This window comes from Porites lutea, chromosome 2, assembly GCF_958299795.1.
Source record: "Porites lutea chromosome 2, jaPorLute2.1, whole genome shotgun sequence".
Classification (NCBI taxonomy): Eukaryota; Metazoa; Cnidaria; class Anthozoa; order Scleractinia; family Poritidae; genus Porites; species Porites lutea.
This window is the reverse complement of record NC_133202.1, coordinates 53379609-53398454: the sequence shown is the minus strand read 5'-3', so window position 1 is coordinate 53398454 and position 18846 is coordinate 53379609. Positions and strand designations below refer to the sequence as shown.

Below are 18846 nucleotides of genomic sequence, written 5' to 3'. Positions count from 1 at the left end.
AGACGACTAGAACGGACTCAAGTTTTACTTCACAATTACAGATGAGCAGAGTAAAAGGACTGGTATTTCTGGCTAAGATCATCTCCTGACCTTGGATGAGGATCTGGAAGGGTGCAATTTTCTTCCCGATTCCAACAACAGCCTGCCGCCATTGATTGCCCTTAGAACCAGACTTCCTCCACCAAAGCGTCAATCGGTTGCTGATGTTTAAGTAAACATTTAGGGAACCAACTGAATAACCATACATGTGATACCAGAATGTCATTCTGCAGTTAGAATGAGCCTGCCAAAAAAAGAACAATTATGACATTACTGACAGGTCCCGCAGAGAAAACACTACTTATGCTGGAAGAACGTGCACCGTGTCTTTTTACTTTATTAGCTTCGCCAAAAAAAACAAACAAACAAACTGAAAGAACGTTGGCAGGGACACCGCAACAGCTGTGGCCAATTACAGTGAGCCTGAGTGGAAGAAAGTATTTCGACAACCAAAACAACAAAAAGGATAGGTTCAAGAACGATTTTTTATCTCTTCAGCGTTTGGAAATGTATACTTAGACCTCTACAAAACGTTTACAGAACCGGCGGAAAAGCCACTTTTCTAATTGATCCACAAATGGTGAACGAGAAGAAAATTTTGGGCAACGAAAATGTTCCACCTTTTTTTGCTACAAAGCTGCAAAACGAGTTGAACAGCGATGTTGTGCGGCGTTTTACCACCCTCCTAAAACTGTTAACAACCTGATTTATTGCAAGACAGGTTTGATGTTGGTGGTAAAACGCGCAACATCGCTATTAAACCCATTTAGAAGCAACGTTGCAAGACAAGTTGCGCTTTTTTTTGTTGTTGTTGCCCGTTATACCGTACCATAAGCATATACCAAAACAATACACACTATGAAAGCTGTGTAATCCAGCGTGTATGGTCATTACATTTACAAGAGAAGAATCGAAATTTATCAATGCAATCATCAAAGACAAAAAAGTGTTACAATCAAACCGAGAAAGAAAACACTCGCGATGTTTTCTCATGTATGTACATGTCACATCGTGCGCAATTCTTTTTCAATAAAAAAAATGCAGACCTTTTTGAACAAAGGACTAAGGAACCGCGCACGGTCACCAATACTGCCAAACGATGTTTCTATGTACACAAAGTAGCCTTTGTTTGTCCCAAGTGTATGGTCCACAGAGGGCCCTGTTCCAATACTCGGGGTGGAACCTTGTTTGCGCTTCCAATCAAAGTTGTCTTTATCCGTGTTGGTCCAGCCACACTGGTTACTCTCAAATGTACATCTGGCCGCTGAAAATTGACAAATAAGAAGTATCAAAAGAGAAATTGTACATTCGAAACCTCTCGTAAGCGTTGTTGTTACTTTTTAATGTATTAACGAAAAATCCTCACGTTGTAGTGATACCTCTACGAAAATACACGTCATGGTGGCATTATATTCTTACTACATTTCGCGTATTTTATATTTCGCCATTTTCTTTTCGTGTTTAGGGAAAAAAAAATAAAATTAATGCCCGTGTTAGAAAAGGGAATTAAAGGCCCTCATACCCCAAAATAAGCGTAGCTTGCAACCACGCTTGGGCTGTGAGCCAAGGCCATTGCAGGAATGGCTAAATCGCGAGATATAAAACTTTGGCTCACTTTCTTTCTTGGATTAGAAAAACTATGTTATAAGCAGAGTTTTGATAAAACAAGCAACTAAGAAGAAAAATGAAAGACTCATAACAAGACGTTTCGGGGTCCTCATGACTCCATTATCAAGTAAGATTTGAAAAATATTACAGTCGAGCAAATGCAAGAGATGAGAAGAAATATTTAAAACTATTAATCGCAAAATTCAGCACCCAAATTTTCGCAAAATTAAGAACGCGCAAAAATTAGTAAAAATTTGTTACATGTTTTTTTGTTTTTTGTTTTTGTTTTTTAAATCTGCATTTCGCGGTATCTTTAAAAACAAGAGCTGGCCTTACGCTGCATGATTCCACAATCCTTTGGTATACTTACGGCAAGATCTCTCATCAGAGCCATCAGCACAATCCAAGTTGAAGTCACAGACTTGGCCTAGCGTGATACATTTACCATCACTAACGCAAGCAAACTGAGTTGGTTGACAGTTGTTGGGAGCAGCCGTAGTGACTGGTGCTACAGTAGACCCAGCTGACGGCAGTGAACCACTGTATAACTGGCAGCCAGGTTTAAGGGCAATGCTGAGATCATCAATAGCGATATCACCCTGGTATCCTCTTCCTCTCACAGCTGGAAAGAGAATACACACAATTCATAAATTTACAATTGTAAATTACCAGTAGTCTGAAGACAAAAGCCCAAACTGTTTTGTTTTTAAATGTCCAACTACAATTTTGGCCATGTCAAACGAAATTCTACCAGCGGTCGGACATTGTGACTGGACAGAACAAATACCAAAGACTCATTTACAAGCTGAAGATTTGCACAGCACTTCCGAGATTTTTGCTAGTTTTTCCGACTAAATTGGTGACGTGGTCATACACTTGTCTTCTCTGAATGGATAGAAAAACTTCGGGTGCTGAAGTTGACCTCAGGCAGCTATGCATTACAGTTAAACCGTACTTTAATTTAGCCAACGAAGTGCATTTCGATGCAGTTCGATTCAGATGCAGAAATTATCGTAGGCATAATTTCAACACTTTATTTTTAAATCCGAGACTACAAGTGAATCTTTGGCTTCGGCAACGCCGAAATTACCTATGATCCAGTGTTGATCTTGCTTTTTGAGAACTGACATCTATAACCGTTTTTACAACTACATATAACATAAATTTTCTTTTAAAAAAAAAATCTGAAATTGTTGCAACGGGGAAATGACGCGAACACATTTTGTGGTTCCTGTCGCGGCAAATTCAGATATATAATTGAGTTTACCTTCGATGACAACTTGGAATGGTTGGTTGCCATTTGTCATTGGGACTTCAGCACGAATCCAGTTGTCTCCGATATTTCCAGACATATTTACCTTTCGTTGAAGTGGTCCGTTTGTGGTGGTACGCATATACACTACTAAAGCATTGATATGTTGACCATACATATGATAGAACATTCTCAGAGTACACGATCCTTTGAGAATTGGGCTGCCCAGTCGGGCACGGTCACCAAACCTGTTATAAGAGGTCTCTATGTACAAATAGTAGCCTGCAACAGGAAGAAAAAAAAAAAGAGAGAATAACGTTTGAGTTTAGTTCCTCTATAAAATCCTGTCCAAAATTTCTTTCTGGGATTAAAGATAGTGTACAGAGACCATTTAACTTCCACCAAATTTACCCTGAAACAAAAACGGGACACGTCAACATAGAAAAGCAACTACGATCACGCTCCACAAACTACATAGAAAGCTTATAAATGCAAAATTTTTCCAACACTATGTTTTGTTTGAGTCAACAGAAAACTCTAGAGATAAAGTAATACAATAACTGAACATTCTTCTACTGTGACGAACTACTACACCTCGTTCCGATTTTGAAAAGATTTCTGCGTGACGCAACATCAAATGAACAATACCCAGAGACTAGAACGCCAAAAGCTTTTAGAAAGCTTGATCGTAATTGGATGTACCTGCTGCGACACCCAGGGTATGATCCCTAGAAGGACCTGTTGCATAAGACGGAGTTGAACCATTCTTTCTAGTCCAGTTAAAGTCGTCATCAGTTTGCTGCTTCCAGGCGCAGAGGTCTCTTTCAAAGTTGCAGCGCGCCAGATAGTTACCACAAGAGGTTTCATCAGAATTATCTCCACATTCATCTGAAAAGTCACACAGCTGCTTCTTTTTGACACAAGCACCATTTGAGCACCTTTAAGTTAAAAATTAATCAGAAACGCTCAGCAATAATCGATCAGCTATAAAGTAATGATTGACTACTCTGCGCGGGGTAGAACGGTGTGTGTGTTTGTATAAAGGAAACTATTTAAACTAGGATTAGTACTCTAAAACCTTAAAAAACACTTTGGAATCAAAGAAAGAGAAAACTTGGTCCACATTTACAAGTAAAACTCCAAGTTAAGCGTTTCGTACGTTATGCGCTGGACACGACACCTGCCGGCGCAAGAGTGAACAGGTCGAAAGCTTTTATTAGTTTTCAATTTTATGAAAATTTTAAGTTTAAGATTTTTGCTCAAGTAAAACGCCTTTAAAGTCGAAAAATGACCAAAAAGGGATCGTGCCACTTTTATATACCTGATTGAAAAAAGGTTGTCGCTTAAAAAGTTTAAACCATGACCAATGCAAATTCAAAGTTCTTTCAACAGAAGGTTACAGTGTCACGAGCTACTCGTGCGGATGCAAATGCCTAGAGTATCTTGTTTGAGGAATGCCGTTGTCTTTTTATGTCTGCCAAGAAAGCTGACTTTCAGCGTGCGTTAGCAATATGATGGCTACGCTTTGTTATTGCATCTTTGATGTGCCCTGCATAGCTGAAGATGTGAGCTTAGCGCCAAGAAAACTGAAAACCGTTTCACCTTTTTCGGAAGAATCATCGTGAAAAGCTTCAATAGAGAGTTTTAGATCTGAGTTAACCGCGAACCTCTAACCGCGGTTTGCGGTTACCCGTTTGCCGTTCGACGTTCAAACATAATGCGATTTAGATTGGCTGTGGATTAAATTACGGCCGCCATTTTGAATCAGCAGCCATGAATGGCACTTGTTTTCAAGATCCAATAGGATTTATAAAATTTAGCATTTCCCAAGAATTTGTGCCTCTGCTAATGGATAAAGACTTGCTCCACAAGATTTTTGTATCATTACGTGGGATGAAATAAGAATTATACGCTAAAAGCTTCCAGGTAAATGACATACGTGAAAACCTACCTCCCTACGTTGAAAACGAACGTCGTAAACCTCAAACGTGACGCGAAAGACTTGTCACGTGACCCCACGTGACCTTTAGTGGTTAGAGGTTCGCGGTAAACTCGGATCTAAAACCCTCTAATAATGTAAACTTTTCTGGAAAGAACTTTAAATTTGCAATGCCAATAAAGTTATTCCCATAAGTACATTAGGTTCTACAGTTCATGGTTTATACTTTTCAAACGACAACGTTTTGTCAATCGGGTGTATACAATGACTTCAGCATGACATCCACTCCTCTGATAGCATACCTGTACTCATCACGAGGTATTCTATTAGAACAGGCTGCTGGCCTTTGACAGTTAGTCATCGAGATAGAATCAATGGCAATATCACCAGTCCAAGAAATTCCACGACTTGCTTCAAACTCAATTGTGAATGGCTTCTTCCTGCGTCCAAGGGTAACCAGCGTGTTGTACCACTTATTTCCTTGATTGCCTGATACATTGAAGATAGCAAACCAACACTGTTCTTAGGCACACATAACACCTGCAGTGCCCCTTCCCCAACCCCCAACTCCCTACAATGAACTGGGACAGTCCATGACATTATAGAAAAGGTAACCGGTGAGAACCCCTCTCCCATCAACACGAGTGTAACAGAACTCTCGTTCGTCTCGTTTCAAATAAAGCTAGTTGTGATCTGCCCGTCTCAAACCTTCTACAAAAAGCGGTGAAGAAGCCCGGTACATACATGTGCGAGTTTTATTTTTACGTCATTCAGAAGAACAGGACATGTTCACAAATACAGGTTTCTGACATGTATTCACAACATTCACACCTTCCTCTTATAAAACTACTAATAAACGACTTAGAATTTCAGCATAACTAATTTACCGAATTGCTGTAGCTTTTAAGTTTGGACTGAATATCTACAACATTCGCGCAAACTGTTCTCATTAATTCTCCCCTCAATTATTATTGAAAATATCTTATAGGGCCGTAAATGATTAGACATATTGTTAATGTGTTTATTAGCTCCTGTACATGTGTTATACTTTATATCCAAACAGACTCTTGTAGTGTTCGTGTTAAAAGAAGCAAAAGGATGACATCCTTTGGTGTTACCATTCAAATGAAACTTATCTAGTAGGATTTTTGCAAAAAGGTAAAGACGCACACGAGCCAAAGGCTCAAACGGCCGGAGCTTATCCCGGTTTCCTTAGCATGAGACATGCCTAGGAGTATTGCTATTTCCCTCCTCGACGGAATGCTAGTCCATCGCAGAGTTACCCCTCAGCAGTATATCGCCGGTACCAAGAGCCATAATAGGTCATTATGGACATTATGATCTCCTACCGGTACCCATTTATAAACTTAAGTAGAGAGAGCCAAAGTGGAGCAAAGTTCCTTGTCTAAGGAAACATCGCGACGGGCGAGGCTTGAACCCCTGACATCCAGATCCGGAGCAAGAGGTGCTAACTGCTTGGCAACACACGCCTCCACAAGGCTTTTGCAAAGTACTACTTATTTCTTAGGAATTAACCAAAAAAAAATATTTAGAATTTCTGTGAATTGTTTCTATTACAAGTAATACGGTTAACAGGATACAAACCACGTAAGGACCACACTCTAGTCCTGCTGGTTGCGTCATTCAGGTAAACTGATAGGGTTCCAATCGAGGAGCCGTACATGTGGTACCAGAACGACAGCTGACACGGGCTTACGCGGGTGAAGGTTTGTTGATACTGCGGGCTCACCAAGACAGCTTTGTTGCCTACCAAGCCAGTTGAGGTCTCGATGTATAAGTAGTAACCTTCCATACATGAAATAAAACAATCAGCGATAAATTGCCAGTCAACCTTTAAATTGATTCATTTCTTAGTCTCTCAAAGGATTCTTTATATACTAGCGTGAGCACTTCAAAAAGGTTGAGTTAAATACATCAGTTGTCTTTTATTTACCAGGCTCAATAGTTACTACCAGAGTCGAGGCTAGATGAAATCCCAAAGAATGTCGGACACCTCATGATGTTTAAACAGCGTAGTATTCGTTTGGTGTTCGTTGTCGCCATTTTCAGAAGAATAAAAGCTTGTTTAGCAGCGTTAAGCAATGATTAACAATAGTAAGCATTTTAACTGTACTGAATTTCCTACTGTTGGTACAGAATCTTCTTTAGGGAAGACTTTAATGCAAGTAAGAGATTAATGAAGTGGAGAGATTTCAAGGCTCCCAGGCTCTTTATTCCTTTAGGTTTCCTCAGTGTGAAGTCTTCATGGGGTGTCTGACGTCCTTATGATGGATTTCATCTAGCCATATAAATGACATGCGAATACCGTTATAACACCAACCAACCAGAACTCCAGTCCAAGCAAGTTTGCCACGTGCATCTAGTTAAATGGGTTTAACTTGCGCGAAGCTCCTGCTGTGGCTAGCTGAGCGGTAGAGCATCTTACGAATAGTAACCTGAGGGGTCACAGGATCGACTCCCGTGTTGGAAGAATCAATTTTTTTTCTGAGTCGTCCGCTAGTGACTGAAAATCCGGTATTTGGAAAGAAGCTTTTTCTCAATTCTTGCAAATTCCGTGAATCCGTGAAATGAAACCCAATAATGATGGGCCTATGGAAAGTTCATTCGCCAAAATTTACACTAATTTTTTTTATTCTTAATCCTCCCGATTTACATTTGACCACAGACAAAATCAGGATCAGTCGATTTTCTACTTTCCTGAGAGAGATGGAAACATAAAAGACAAAAATCGAGCCTAGAACTCTGACTGAGTTCCAAGATCGACTCAACTCACCAGTGGTGCTATTATCAGCGTCTTTACAAGGGCCTGTATAAAAGCTCCCAGTACAGCCTCTATGCCTTCGCCAATCAAAGTTGTCAACCTTGGAATTAGTCCAGCCACACATATCATTTCTGAAGTCACAAGGATATCCGCAAGATGTCTCATCTGAGTTGTCAGAGCAGTCATTTTCGACGAAATCACACCTCTTTTTCAAGTCAATACAAGGACCATTTGAACACTTGAAGCACGTTGGTGAAGTTGGTGTTGGAGAGGGCGTTGGGAGACCTAATGTTGAAAAAAAAAGTTTCATAAGAAAGGTTTAACACATTCATTTGTAGGAAAAACCTTGACTTCAAGAAAAACATTCTCAGTGCTCCTTCTTCGAGTTTTTGAGTACACATTTTCGGAAATATTAACAGGTGACTACTTAAAGTTTTCATATGCCGGGTCTTTCAGGGCAAGAAGCAAGTCTTGAATTTAACAAAGTCCCCTACTTTTGATGAACTCGTTACAAGCAAGGTTAATCAGAAGAACTACCCGGCATAAAAGTAAACACCTTGCAAACAAATTTTCATGTTCAACAATTAACCGGAACGGATGAAGTCATACCTGCCCGAAAAAATTCACATTGCTGTTGCAAAAGTGCGACAAAAAAAGCGTCAAAATATAGTAGGTAGAAACGAAACGTGAAAGGTTTGCCCACCAAGGGTTCCCTGATGAGGTTTCTCTTACGATACTTCTCTGGTGAACGTATGTATTCTGCGTGCTCCGTGTGAGCTCAGGAATCTTACCTGGAATGGTTCCACCAACTTTACACTGGGTTGTGAATGAAATGTCATCAATAGCGATATCCCCTTGATATGATGTACCAACAACTGCCTCAAAGATAACCTGATGAAATCATGCAATACGGTATATCACTTCTCACTCTGGAGAAACGTAGAGTGTTCTAATCTCTAGTTCAGTGCTACAAGATAGTTTTTGGAATAGATAACCTCCGTTTTTCGGACTTTTCTGAACTTACTAAATGTAATCGAATTAGAGCCAATCACGATTATAAGCTCTATGTAAAAGTTGCCATCCTAAATTGCTACAAATATTCTTTCTTTGTACGGATCGTCAATGTGTGGAATAATTTGCCTAAAGATGTTGTACACGCAGGATCGCTGACTTTATCTTGCAAAAGATTAAGGATTTATATGAATATTGATTGATACGATTGTAATAGTTTTTTAAAATATGATGTGCAGATGATGTTTTTCATTTTAGTTTCTAGGTTTTAGATTTTTCTTTCTGTATAATTATAATGTTTTAGATTCTAGATTTTACCTTTCACCTTTTATTTTGGGGAATCTTTTATATAGGGTTGACCTTTAGATATCGCCTTTCGAGAGATATTTTGTGACTTTAGTTTTCATCTCTTGACTAAAGTATTGTATTGTATTGTATTGCATTAAAAAACCATTGAAGTGCCATCGGAAGGGCTTCCCAGTTTATAGTTAGTAACTTCCATAGAAAACTAATGGCGTAAATGAATTTTAATTCTACTGAGTCCCTGTAATCACGACGTATTTTCTAGTCAGGAGCAGACACATTTAGTTGGGAACCTTTTTGATTGAATGACACTAAAATGCACTAAATTGCCAAGGCATTGTCCTCTGTGTTTGAACGAGCGTTTAGTTACCATTCTAGGTTTTTTTTGAATGCGAAACAATTCCCAATTGGGCAGTAAAATTTGTTTTGACACTTCTGTTTGTCACTAGTCAACGATCAAATCAATTTATCCGCTGCACTCACCTGGAAGTTTTGGGAAACACTTATACTAGCCGTTGCTTTGAGCCATTTATCACCTTGGCTGCCCGTTTTTGTCCAAATCTTATTTAGTGGCCCGGTTGTGCTTGATCTGGTGTAAACATTCAGAGTTCCAATGTGCGTGCCATACATATGGTAAAAGAATCGTAACTTGCATGTGGTGGTGGGTTTGAAGACTACGCTTCCCAACATGGCATTGTCTCCTCTCTTACGTGGAGAGGACGCCTCAATGTACATGTAGTAGCCTGGTGATCGAACGCAAAGTCACAGTTACCGTAAAATTAATACTAGGCAAGATCATGCACACAACATTGTGAAAAGTCAATGCTTACTACTGCTCACTTATTTGACCTTAAGGTGGAGACTTGAAAGACTGAAGAGTTTTACTTTCTTGCATGGCTTCAGCTACTACGTGTCCACACCTGTCAACTTTACTGTCCTTTTGACGCTGGACAAGTTTCTGTTCTAAGTCGTAGCGGAGTTTCTTTGACAAATACAACGCCTTAATTCTCGGACACACCATACAAAACTAGCAAAACAATGAGCGTAATAAAATCGCTGCACTTATCCACCGTCATAGATGGGTGATTAACGTTGCATCAGCCATTAAAATAGTGTCACAGCTATCCTCCTACCCCGGCCTTTTGCCGTGATCCGTTCTTTAACAAGTGATATGCAAGAACCATTAGGAGAGACACAAAGAAAGAAGACTGCAGGAAACTTCATTTCTGCGTAAAATACAATGCCTAAGGTTCATTTTGTTTAGAGTGCAAGCAACGTTTTTGCTCTTTTGAATATCCATCTCTTTAATTTCACCATATTGGGGTGTTGTGATGTGTATAGAGGAATAAAAAGAGATCAGGTCTTACCATTTGACGACTCAGTGGTGTGGTCAAATGAAGGACCTGTTCCATATGAACCTGTTCTTCCTGCTTGTCTTCTCCAGTTGAAAGTATCGTTTGCTAGTTGTGTCAAGTCACAGAGACCTGTTTCGAAATTGCATCTGCAAGAAATAGAGTATCTTAGGAAATTCTGAGACAACAAAGCAGACTCCAAGATATGATTAAGGGCAGCACAATCCAACAACCATTGGACGTACAGTTGCCCAAGGTGGGAAACAAACTTCTCATGAATTTGATTCGAAAAAGTCTTATCAAGTAGCACTCAACAGACAGCACAGAAGACGGTGATTTGCGTTTCAAAATAATTGATTGGCGACTTTGGTTCTAAATACCCAAAGAAATGAGACCTCACTGAGCATAGTCATTGAGTAATAAGCCAGACGGCCGCGCATGTGTAACACGTCAACCTAACTACCTGTTGTAACCAGCACAAGTCGAGTTCTTCTCATCTGAACCGTCGCAGCAATCTTTTTCGAAATCACACTTCACTGACTGATCAACACAGTGTCCACTATCACAGCGGAATACACTGGCGCCACTGCAGCTGCTAGGGGGGAAAGGCTGTGCACAGCTTTCAAAACTCAGATCATCAACAGCAATGTCACCGAGTGCTCCACTTGAGTAATGTTTAGCCATAACTACGATCTGTGAAGTGGACACACACAAAAAAAAGGCATTAGGACAAACACATAAGTGGGTGAAGCCTCTTTATTTGAGTTCTACGGTTTTTCTGCTCTCCCTCGTATCAAGAAAAGCGGGTCCATTTCGAAGACAATAGGTATTGTATTCTGGGCCGCTTGGGTGAGAATAAGAACGAAAGTCGTTTAATCTTAGAAAAAGGTATGGATTACATTCAAAGATCGCTCCTTTGAATGTAGGACGCGCGCGAAATAATAAGCTTGTTTAACAACGGTTTAAGAACGTTCTCTGTAAAGTATTTCTGAAATCACATTTTCTTGTTCAGAGCGCTCAGTATAAAAGCACGATCCCATCAAAAGCATCGCGTCAAGGCAAAAAAAAAAACCTCTTTCCTCCCCCCTAGTATTACAAAGATTAAACGACCATGCACAGACTGTTCGGTCTTTTTTCGGCAGCATCACCTAGGACAAAAGGCTATTGTTTTGGCGAATTGGACCAGGTACAATAGACCATTTCTTGATACGCTAAAAACGCGTAGCTAAGTTTTGTTAGCGTAATACATTCATACCCAGACTGACTGATGGAGTCTAGTAAGGCGGTACAAACGTTTGTGTCTGTGGACGAAATCCTGTGGTGACACCATTCAAATAAACTCACTTCAGTAGAATGTACTATTATTTTGTTTTGCAGCATTTTCCAAAATGAAATTTGTAATTTGGTTGACTTTTGGCGATGGCCACCTCTGGAGAAGAAAGTTTAAAGCCATTTAACATCCTATTAAAAAGAAGAACTTGCCGACCTGGAAATCATTAGCACACTTTGGAACATCCACTTGTCCCTGGATCCATTTGTTTCCTTTGTTACCAAAAATGCTTAACAGCCGTTTGTCGCGTGAATTTCTGCGGTAGTAAATTTGGAGGTAACCGATGTTTGGACCCCACATGTGATACCAGAACTTGAACTTGCATGTTTTTCCAGCTTGTCTAAAAAATGGACTGATCAAGTGGGCATCCGCGTAGAAGCCGGTGCGATTAGAAACCTCAGTATACACATAATAACCTGAAAGAGCATCACATAAACACCGATAAGTGGGGGTTTTTTTGGAACACGACATTCCGCAGTTCTTATACGATTTATTTCATGTACATTTTTCATACCGAGATATATAAGAAAGGCATCGCTGGACCACACAAAGGTGGCAAGGAAACACCTTTGTCCGTCCTTTTGCGAGATGAATTTTTCAAAACAAACGTTTCTGTTTGAGTTGAGATTTAGTCAATGCCATTCTTCAAGGTAACACTGGTAAGAAAATGAAGGATCATATTTGAGAACGGTGCTATCCATTACCACTCACCTGCCGAGCTATTGTACGTGTGATCAGCCGACGGACCGGTAAACTTGGATGGTGTTTTACCCTTATTTCGGATCCAGTCATATCTGTCCCCAACTTGAGCGTTTTTCCACTTACAGTAATCAGTTTGGAAGTCACATTTCGTTGGACAAGTGGCCTCGTCTGAGTTATCAGTACAGTCAGAACGGAAATTACACACTTTGTTGACATCGATGCATTTTCCATTTCCATTTGTACACCTGACAAACAAATGAAAGCCAACTCAGACTCAACTGTAGTAAAAGGGTTAAAATTCGGTGAAAAAGACACAACCGCTGCGTGACAACATATTTAACGTGAAGACAAGATTAACCCTAAGTCTGTTTCTAAAGTGCACTATATGAGTTGGACGACTGGATCATTATTCAATCACCAATGAACGATGGATTACATATGATTCCACTTTAGGGATAAACTGGCCAGCTCTATCTGGAGGTAACTGTCCACAAAATCACAACGCACAGAGCATTGTGGCCAGCTTATTGCGATGTAGATTTATATCCTCATACCTAAACTGGCCAGCTTTGCAGCCTGGGGGTGCTGTACCAGTGGGGACAATAGGAGAGATTGTTGCAGTACTGTCAGGCCGGCAGCTTGGCGTAAAAGACACATCATCTATGGCAATATCTCCCTGGTAACCAGGGCCACTCATGCCTTCAATGACCACTTGATAGTTTACGGTACTATTTAGACGTATCTCGGCTCGCCTCCAGAAGTCTCCCTGTTGACCTAAAGCAAAAAGAAGACATTGTGATCTGTCGGTAAATGTGTGGTGAACAGAAAATCAGTTAGGGATATGTGACACTTACAGCTAGATAGTTATAAGGATGATAACAAATAACAAAAGTGTCATAAATTTCTTTGAAGATACTGACGTTTCGGGTGTATAACGCCAGAACACCGTTGCACTACGCAGTTGTCATTAGACAAGACGAATGTCACACTTCAAATGAATTTCCCTGAAATTAATGTTAAGGCCTTTCGGCTGAAAGGTTCCTAGCGCGAAAATCATCCTCATTTCACGATGCTCTCGTGCTGGATCTTGGTTTCACGGCATAAAGCCACACCACGCACCTAAACATTAATAAAACAGAGGTCGACGGAGTTGAAACGTTGAAATATTGATTGGCCGGTGTTAACATTTGTACTATATTACCTGTCTTGTTCCAGATAGTCCTCAGCGGTCCTATAACAGAAGTCCTAAGTTTTATGCTTAGTGTATCTACATCCTTGCCAAACATGTGGTACCAAAAGCGCATGTAGCAGCTGCCATTTTGTCCAGAGGATCGGAAAGTTATACTGCTCAAACGTGCGGTTTCGTTATGTTTCCGTGGGGATGAAGTTTCAATATAGAGATAGTAGCCCTTCGTTGTTCCTAACAAGTGAAACGTACAGTAGAAACTTTTACTAAAGAGAAAAAGAAAATGATTACAAGAAAAATATAACAGCTTCAACTTTATATTAGCCAAGATGCAACATCGCCAAATATGAGAGAATTAAATACAGCGAGCAACACAACGGTGGATTCGGTAATTTATAGGTGGTTATTGTTAGTGTCATCGTCATTAGGGAGCTTAGGCAACGACGACGGCGACGGCTACGAAAACGTCACTTTAAAAGGGAATTCGCGCTGCTTCAAACTTTATCGCGCCTATTACATCTCGATCAAATCGTCAAATGTTGGCCATGTTTTGGAATTGAATTCTAAAAGACTGTTTCGAAGTTCAGGAAAAGAAAACGAAAGTCGTTGTCTTGTGATCACGTCCTCCACAAAACGTGAAATTTGGCATGTTCACGTCGTGGTCGTGCGGTGTCGGCAAAGAAATATGCAATAAAGCTTGCTGAACGCGCAAAGTTGTTGTTTTGCCAATCTAAACCTATTGTCCTTTTGCCGTTCTCGTCTTTGCTTGCTCCCTATTATCCTCGTCATCATCATCATAATCACCATCAACATCAGCACCACCGCTGCAAAACTTTGCAACATTCTGCAACATGGTGTTATGAGGCCACAGGAACAACTCCTCTAATAATTATTTGTATGGGTACATTTAGGGGTTGTTTACACGGAGGAAGAAAGATCTTCGCAGCAAGACGACCCTAGTAGGCGGATCATCCTAGCGCCATGTGTTATTTGATATGTTAAAATGCAAAGGGTTCTATCTGTCCCCAGCGCTAGAATCTTAATAGTACTAGGATCTACTTAGCCGAGATCCTAGCACCATGTAAACTTAACTGCCTTCGCTAGGAAGATGGTAGTCTAGCGACACTTTGGACTACAAGCAGTGAGTACAAGGGACAATACAGACAAAAATAGCGGCGGGTCGTTCGGTGGCTAATCACGGCAATTAAGGCCAACTGTTTAGTTTGGCGTTAGTACCACACGGGCACCACATGGGCGGAAATTTCTGCACGTAAACCCAACCAAAAGTTGCTCACCCTTGTAGGATCTTCTTGGTGCTAGGATCTCCCTCTCTCCATCTCCATGTAAACAACCCTTTAGACTAAACATTTCTTACCACAACAATAAACCTCTTTGGCTTGTATGTTTTGTTTTCCCAAAACAGGTCATGTGATAATACACTAGAGAAGTCTTTCTTTCAAATTTCGTCTTATTCACTTGCCAATGTACGCATGAATTATGAAAAGACAAAAGGTGAAGTTCCCCTGAGACCTCTATTGGGAAAACAAAACATACAAGCTAAACAGGTGTATTAATCCAAATGCACACTGACCAGTAGTATGGTCTCTTCCTGGACCAGTCAGCCAAGATGAAGTGCCACCACTGTCTCTTGTCCAGTCAAAAATATCGTCAGTGTCTTGTGTCCAGCTGCACAGCCCTCTTTCAAAGTCACATCTTTCTTTGTAAGTGGCACAAGTAGCTGGGAGCTCGTCACTCTCATCACCACAGTCGTCAGAAAAGTCGCATACCTTCAAGTCAAATTTTCTTCTATTTAACACATGTCGCTACATGCTTTTCCCGCGCGTAGAAGATCGCGTGTAAAATCCAGACAAAAGTACATTGATAACGATCGTCTTATTTAAAATTCTGTGCCCCAACGGTAAAATCTGGTAATATACGCCAGGAAACAAATAACCTAAATTATCATTATTGTCCTTTGTTGGAAAAGACACGAAACATGCAGCAATAAAAGGCCAGGGGCCCTTTTCTCGAAAGTCCCGATAATTAACGGGCCCGGTAAGCTGTCTCCGTTTACATTTAAGATCGAGGTTTCAATAGTTTTGCATCTAACATGATACAACTATTAGTTAATGGAAGAAAATGGAGTAGTTTGCTAGCCAGGACCCGCGCTCTTATTACATTGCGATTTGAATATTTCAGTTCAGGCTCAAAACTTACCGGGCTTTTGAGAAACGGGCCCCAGGACCTGAAAATTTCCAGATCGCTACTTACAGGAGGCAAAATTGACATTTTTGGGGGGAGAAGAATGTGTTTCTCTATTATGATATTAAAGCAAGAGTTATCCATTACTCTTAGATTGGACTTGAAAAGAGGAGAGAGCGATTAACTATTGGCATTCCTTAGTCAACCTGGACACGTGCACGAAAAAAAAAATTAGGAGGCACCTGATTAGGTTTCACACAAGAGCCCCTTGTGCAGCGGTACTCCCCTGAAGCACACGATCTAATGGGTGGCAGAGCACAACCTGGGAATGAGACGTCATCAACTGCCATATCCGCCGCTGATATAAACTTGGAGCCAACAAACTCAAGACTAAAACCTAGAAAAAGGAATCCAAAGACATCATGTTAAAATGATGTTTAATTGTTAAATCTAATCCTTGCAGTGTAAAGGGACTGTGCCACGGTGGGTTTTAGGTACCTTTTGTGCATATTTGCAATTATGATAAAAAAGTTAATTATTTGTTAATGATCAAATCACACTGTCATGACGAACAAAAATCACAAATTTAAATGAAGATATGATCGTTGCAGTGGTAATTGCATTTTAAGCAATTTCAAATTAATCCGAAAAAAATTTCGGGACTTAACGGGATTCAGGAACGGGATTGTAAATAACACAAAGCACACGCCATCCAGCATTTGGTGACAAAATTCAAAACGATTTCTTTTAAGCAGATAGCAATCAGCTTTGTCAATTCCAAAGTCTGCATTTACAAAAGCCAGTCGTCATCTAAGTCGATTTTGAGCTATTCAAGCAGTTGCCACTGCAAACACTGGACATTGATTTACAGCCAAAAGACTTACCGGCATCCAAAGCACCCAAACCAACCTCGGCCAACTTCCACTTATTTCCCTGATTGCTGGACACTTCGTACAGATTAGATGTTGCTCCCTTGTTTTTAAGTTTTAAGTAAAGAGATCCGGTAAATGCTGAGCTAGCAGTATACATGTGGTAGTAGAAGCGTACAACACATCCTGCCCCGGTCTTGGTCATGTTGGGGCTTCGCAGTTTGGCATCATCAAACCAGGAACCAGCACCAGAGTGGACGTACGCATAATAACCTTGAATTCAAAGTATGAAGAAAATAACCCGAAAAAAATGTTTTCGCAAAACTAACAAGTCAACTATTAATTACTCTCCATACTACCACCTTTGACCTCCAACAACAACAACAACAACAACAACAACAACAACAACGATTGCAAACCTACGATCATGTTTAGAAACTGAGGAACGCAACAAACCTAGACGAATTTTATGAAAGGTTTCCGCATCTTTGAAATAAAAATGACAATCAACCAATTCTATTCGTAATGGCGCACTTCTGGTTTGAGTGCTTATAAGATTTTATTTGGCGAGCAAGCAGCCACAATCAGTCAACTCGGTAGCCGTGGTTAAGTTTGATGGAGGCAGCGTGGCCGAGTGATCAGCGCGTCAAACTCGCAATCTGGCGGTCCCGGGTTAGAGTCTTGCTCTGGCCACTTGCTGGATTTGTTCTCGGTCGTCCAGAGTTGAAATCCTCGGCCACGCTTGTAAATAGCCAACAGGTTACCTCCTGCCAGTTGGGGTTTTTAATCCATTTATGTTGTATTTGAATTATTTCGTTGTTTCTAAGTATTTGAGTGGAGTGACTGTAAACTAACTGGATAAGCTAAGTGCACCTTCCACTATAAACAGGCCTTTAAACCTTTTAAACCTTTTTTTAAACAGTAAAAGGATTGAAAATACCTCAGAGACGGAACCAACAAAATATGCCCGTCTTAGACACGTGTCCTTTAGGACAGAGTTGACTGAATACTCTAGCTTGCGAATATTGCAACAGGAGCGTTTCCTTTTTTGCGACAGGAATAGTCGAACAAAAGATATTTACGTTTGCTTTAACTTTCGCTAAAAGTATTTTAAACACCTTTCTTTTTGCGCCCGTTGGGTATTAAACCGAGATTGTTTTCGTATGTATTTTCAAGGTACGAAGAACAGTGTTAAGGCATAGGGGATTTGAACGGTTCAAGTATTGGTCTTTTACATTATAATACAATCAAACAAAAAATCTTGTTAAAATGACTTATTACTTACATGAAGCATTTCCACACGTGTGGTCAACACTTGGTCCAGTACCAGCCGCGATAGTAGCACCTTTGTTTCTAGTCCATTGATAAGTGCCCAAACTGTTATCCTTCCAACCGCACAAACCAGACTCAAACGAACAAGGTCCTGCAATAATATCCATTCGTTAACAACTGCCAATTTAACGGAGGCTGGGTACTAGCATTAACTAGGTGCTTCCACTTTAGGCAGCTAGCCCCTAAAATGAATAACGCCTCCCCCTTCCTCCGCCGTTGACACAACGGCGCAATTTAGCCATGACCCCCTAAACATGTACAAAGCAGGCACCCGTGTCGCTAAAACCAGAGGGGGAAATAGGCGGGGTGGGGGGGGGGGGATGGCTGAAAGAATTAGAAACCTTGTAGCGAGAGCAACGTAGCATGAAAGAAACTCCACACAATCACGTGAAAGATGAAGCGAACTAACTGGCATGAGCATGCCGACCCACCGCGGACCACAGGTAAGAAACACGGTTTTAGTTGTTACCTCCAGAGACGGAACCTAATTTAGAATGGATACCACCTGATTTGTGGGCATCCATTCTAGTCAAGGCCGTTTTTGTAAAAAGAAAGGATGATACGGGAGATACTGAAGTTAACATACCACAATTGACTTCATCAGATCCATCGCCACAATCATCGCGGTAGTCACACACATACTTTGGATCAATACAGGGTCCATTGGAACATTTAAACCTAAATCCAGGACATAATGGAATTGTTGGTGCTCCTGTGGTTGGAGGAGGGGCTGTTGGGGTTGGTCCAGTGTAGAGTCGGCAGAATTGGCTCAAAGATACGTCATCAATGGAGATATCGCCTTGGTAGCTTTGGCCCATAACACTCTCAATAACAACCTATAAAATCGTAAATACCAAACAACGCGTTGAATCAACATCGCTGACAGAGTAATGATTTCAGTCTGTGCCTTGACCTATTACTAGCAAAGCAAATGAGAGG

The 18846-nt window shown here is 40.6% G+C and overlaps 1 protein-coding gene across 1 annotated transcript in view; it reads right to left on the bottom strand.

Moving 5' to 3' along the window:
• LOC140929020 (MAM and LDL-receptor class A domain-containing protein 2-like) overlaps nt 1-18846 on the bottom strand; it is a 151707-nt gene that overhangs the window by 49061 nt on the left and 83800 nt on the right. Inside the window, exons 81-96 of the mRNA XM_073378838.1 lie at nt 13520-13738; nt 12873-13092; nt 12328-12563; nt 11773-12032; nt 10750-10979; nt 10302-10435; nt 9418-9677; nt 8412-8511; nt 7633-7905; nt 6444-6644; nt 5141-5327; nt 3602-3837; nt 2915-3181; nt 2018-2269; nt 1086-1303; nt 91-283 (exon numbers count right to left, since the gene is read on the bottom strand). Of these exons, the coding sequence (XP_073234939.1) occupies nt 91-283; nt 1086-1303; nt 2018-2269; nt 2915-3181; nt 3602-3837; nt 5141-5327; nt 6444-6644; nt 7633-7905; nt 8412-8511; nt 9418-9677; nt 10302-10435; nt 10750-10979; nt 11773-12032; nt 12328-12563; nt 12873-13092; nt 13520-13738 (3486 nt within the window). The remainder of the gene's footprint in view (nt 1-90; nt 284-1085; nt 1304-2017; nt 2270-2914; nt 3182-3601; nt 3838-5140; nt 5328-6443; nt 6645-7632; nt 7906-8411; nt 8512-9417; nt 9678-10301; nt 10436-10749; nt 10980-11772; nt 12033-12327; nt 12564-12872; nt 13093-13519; nt 13739-18846) is intronic.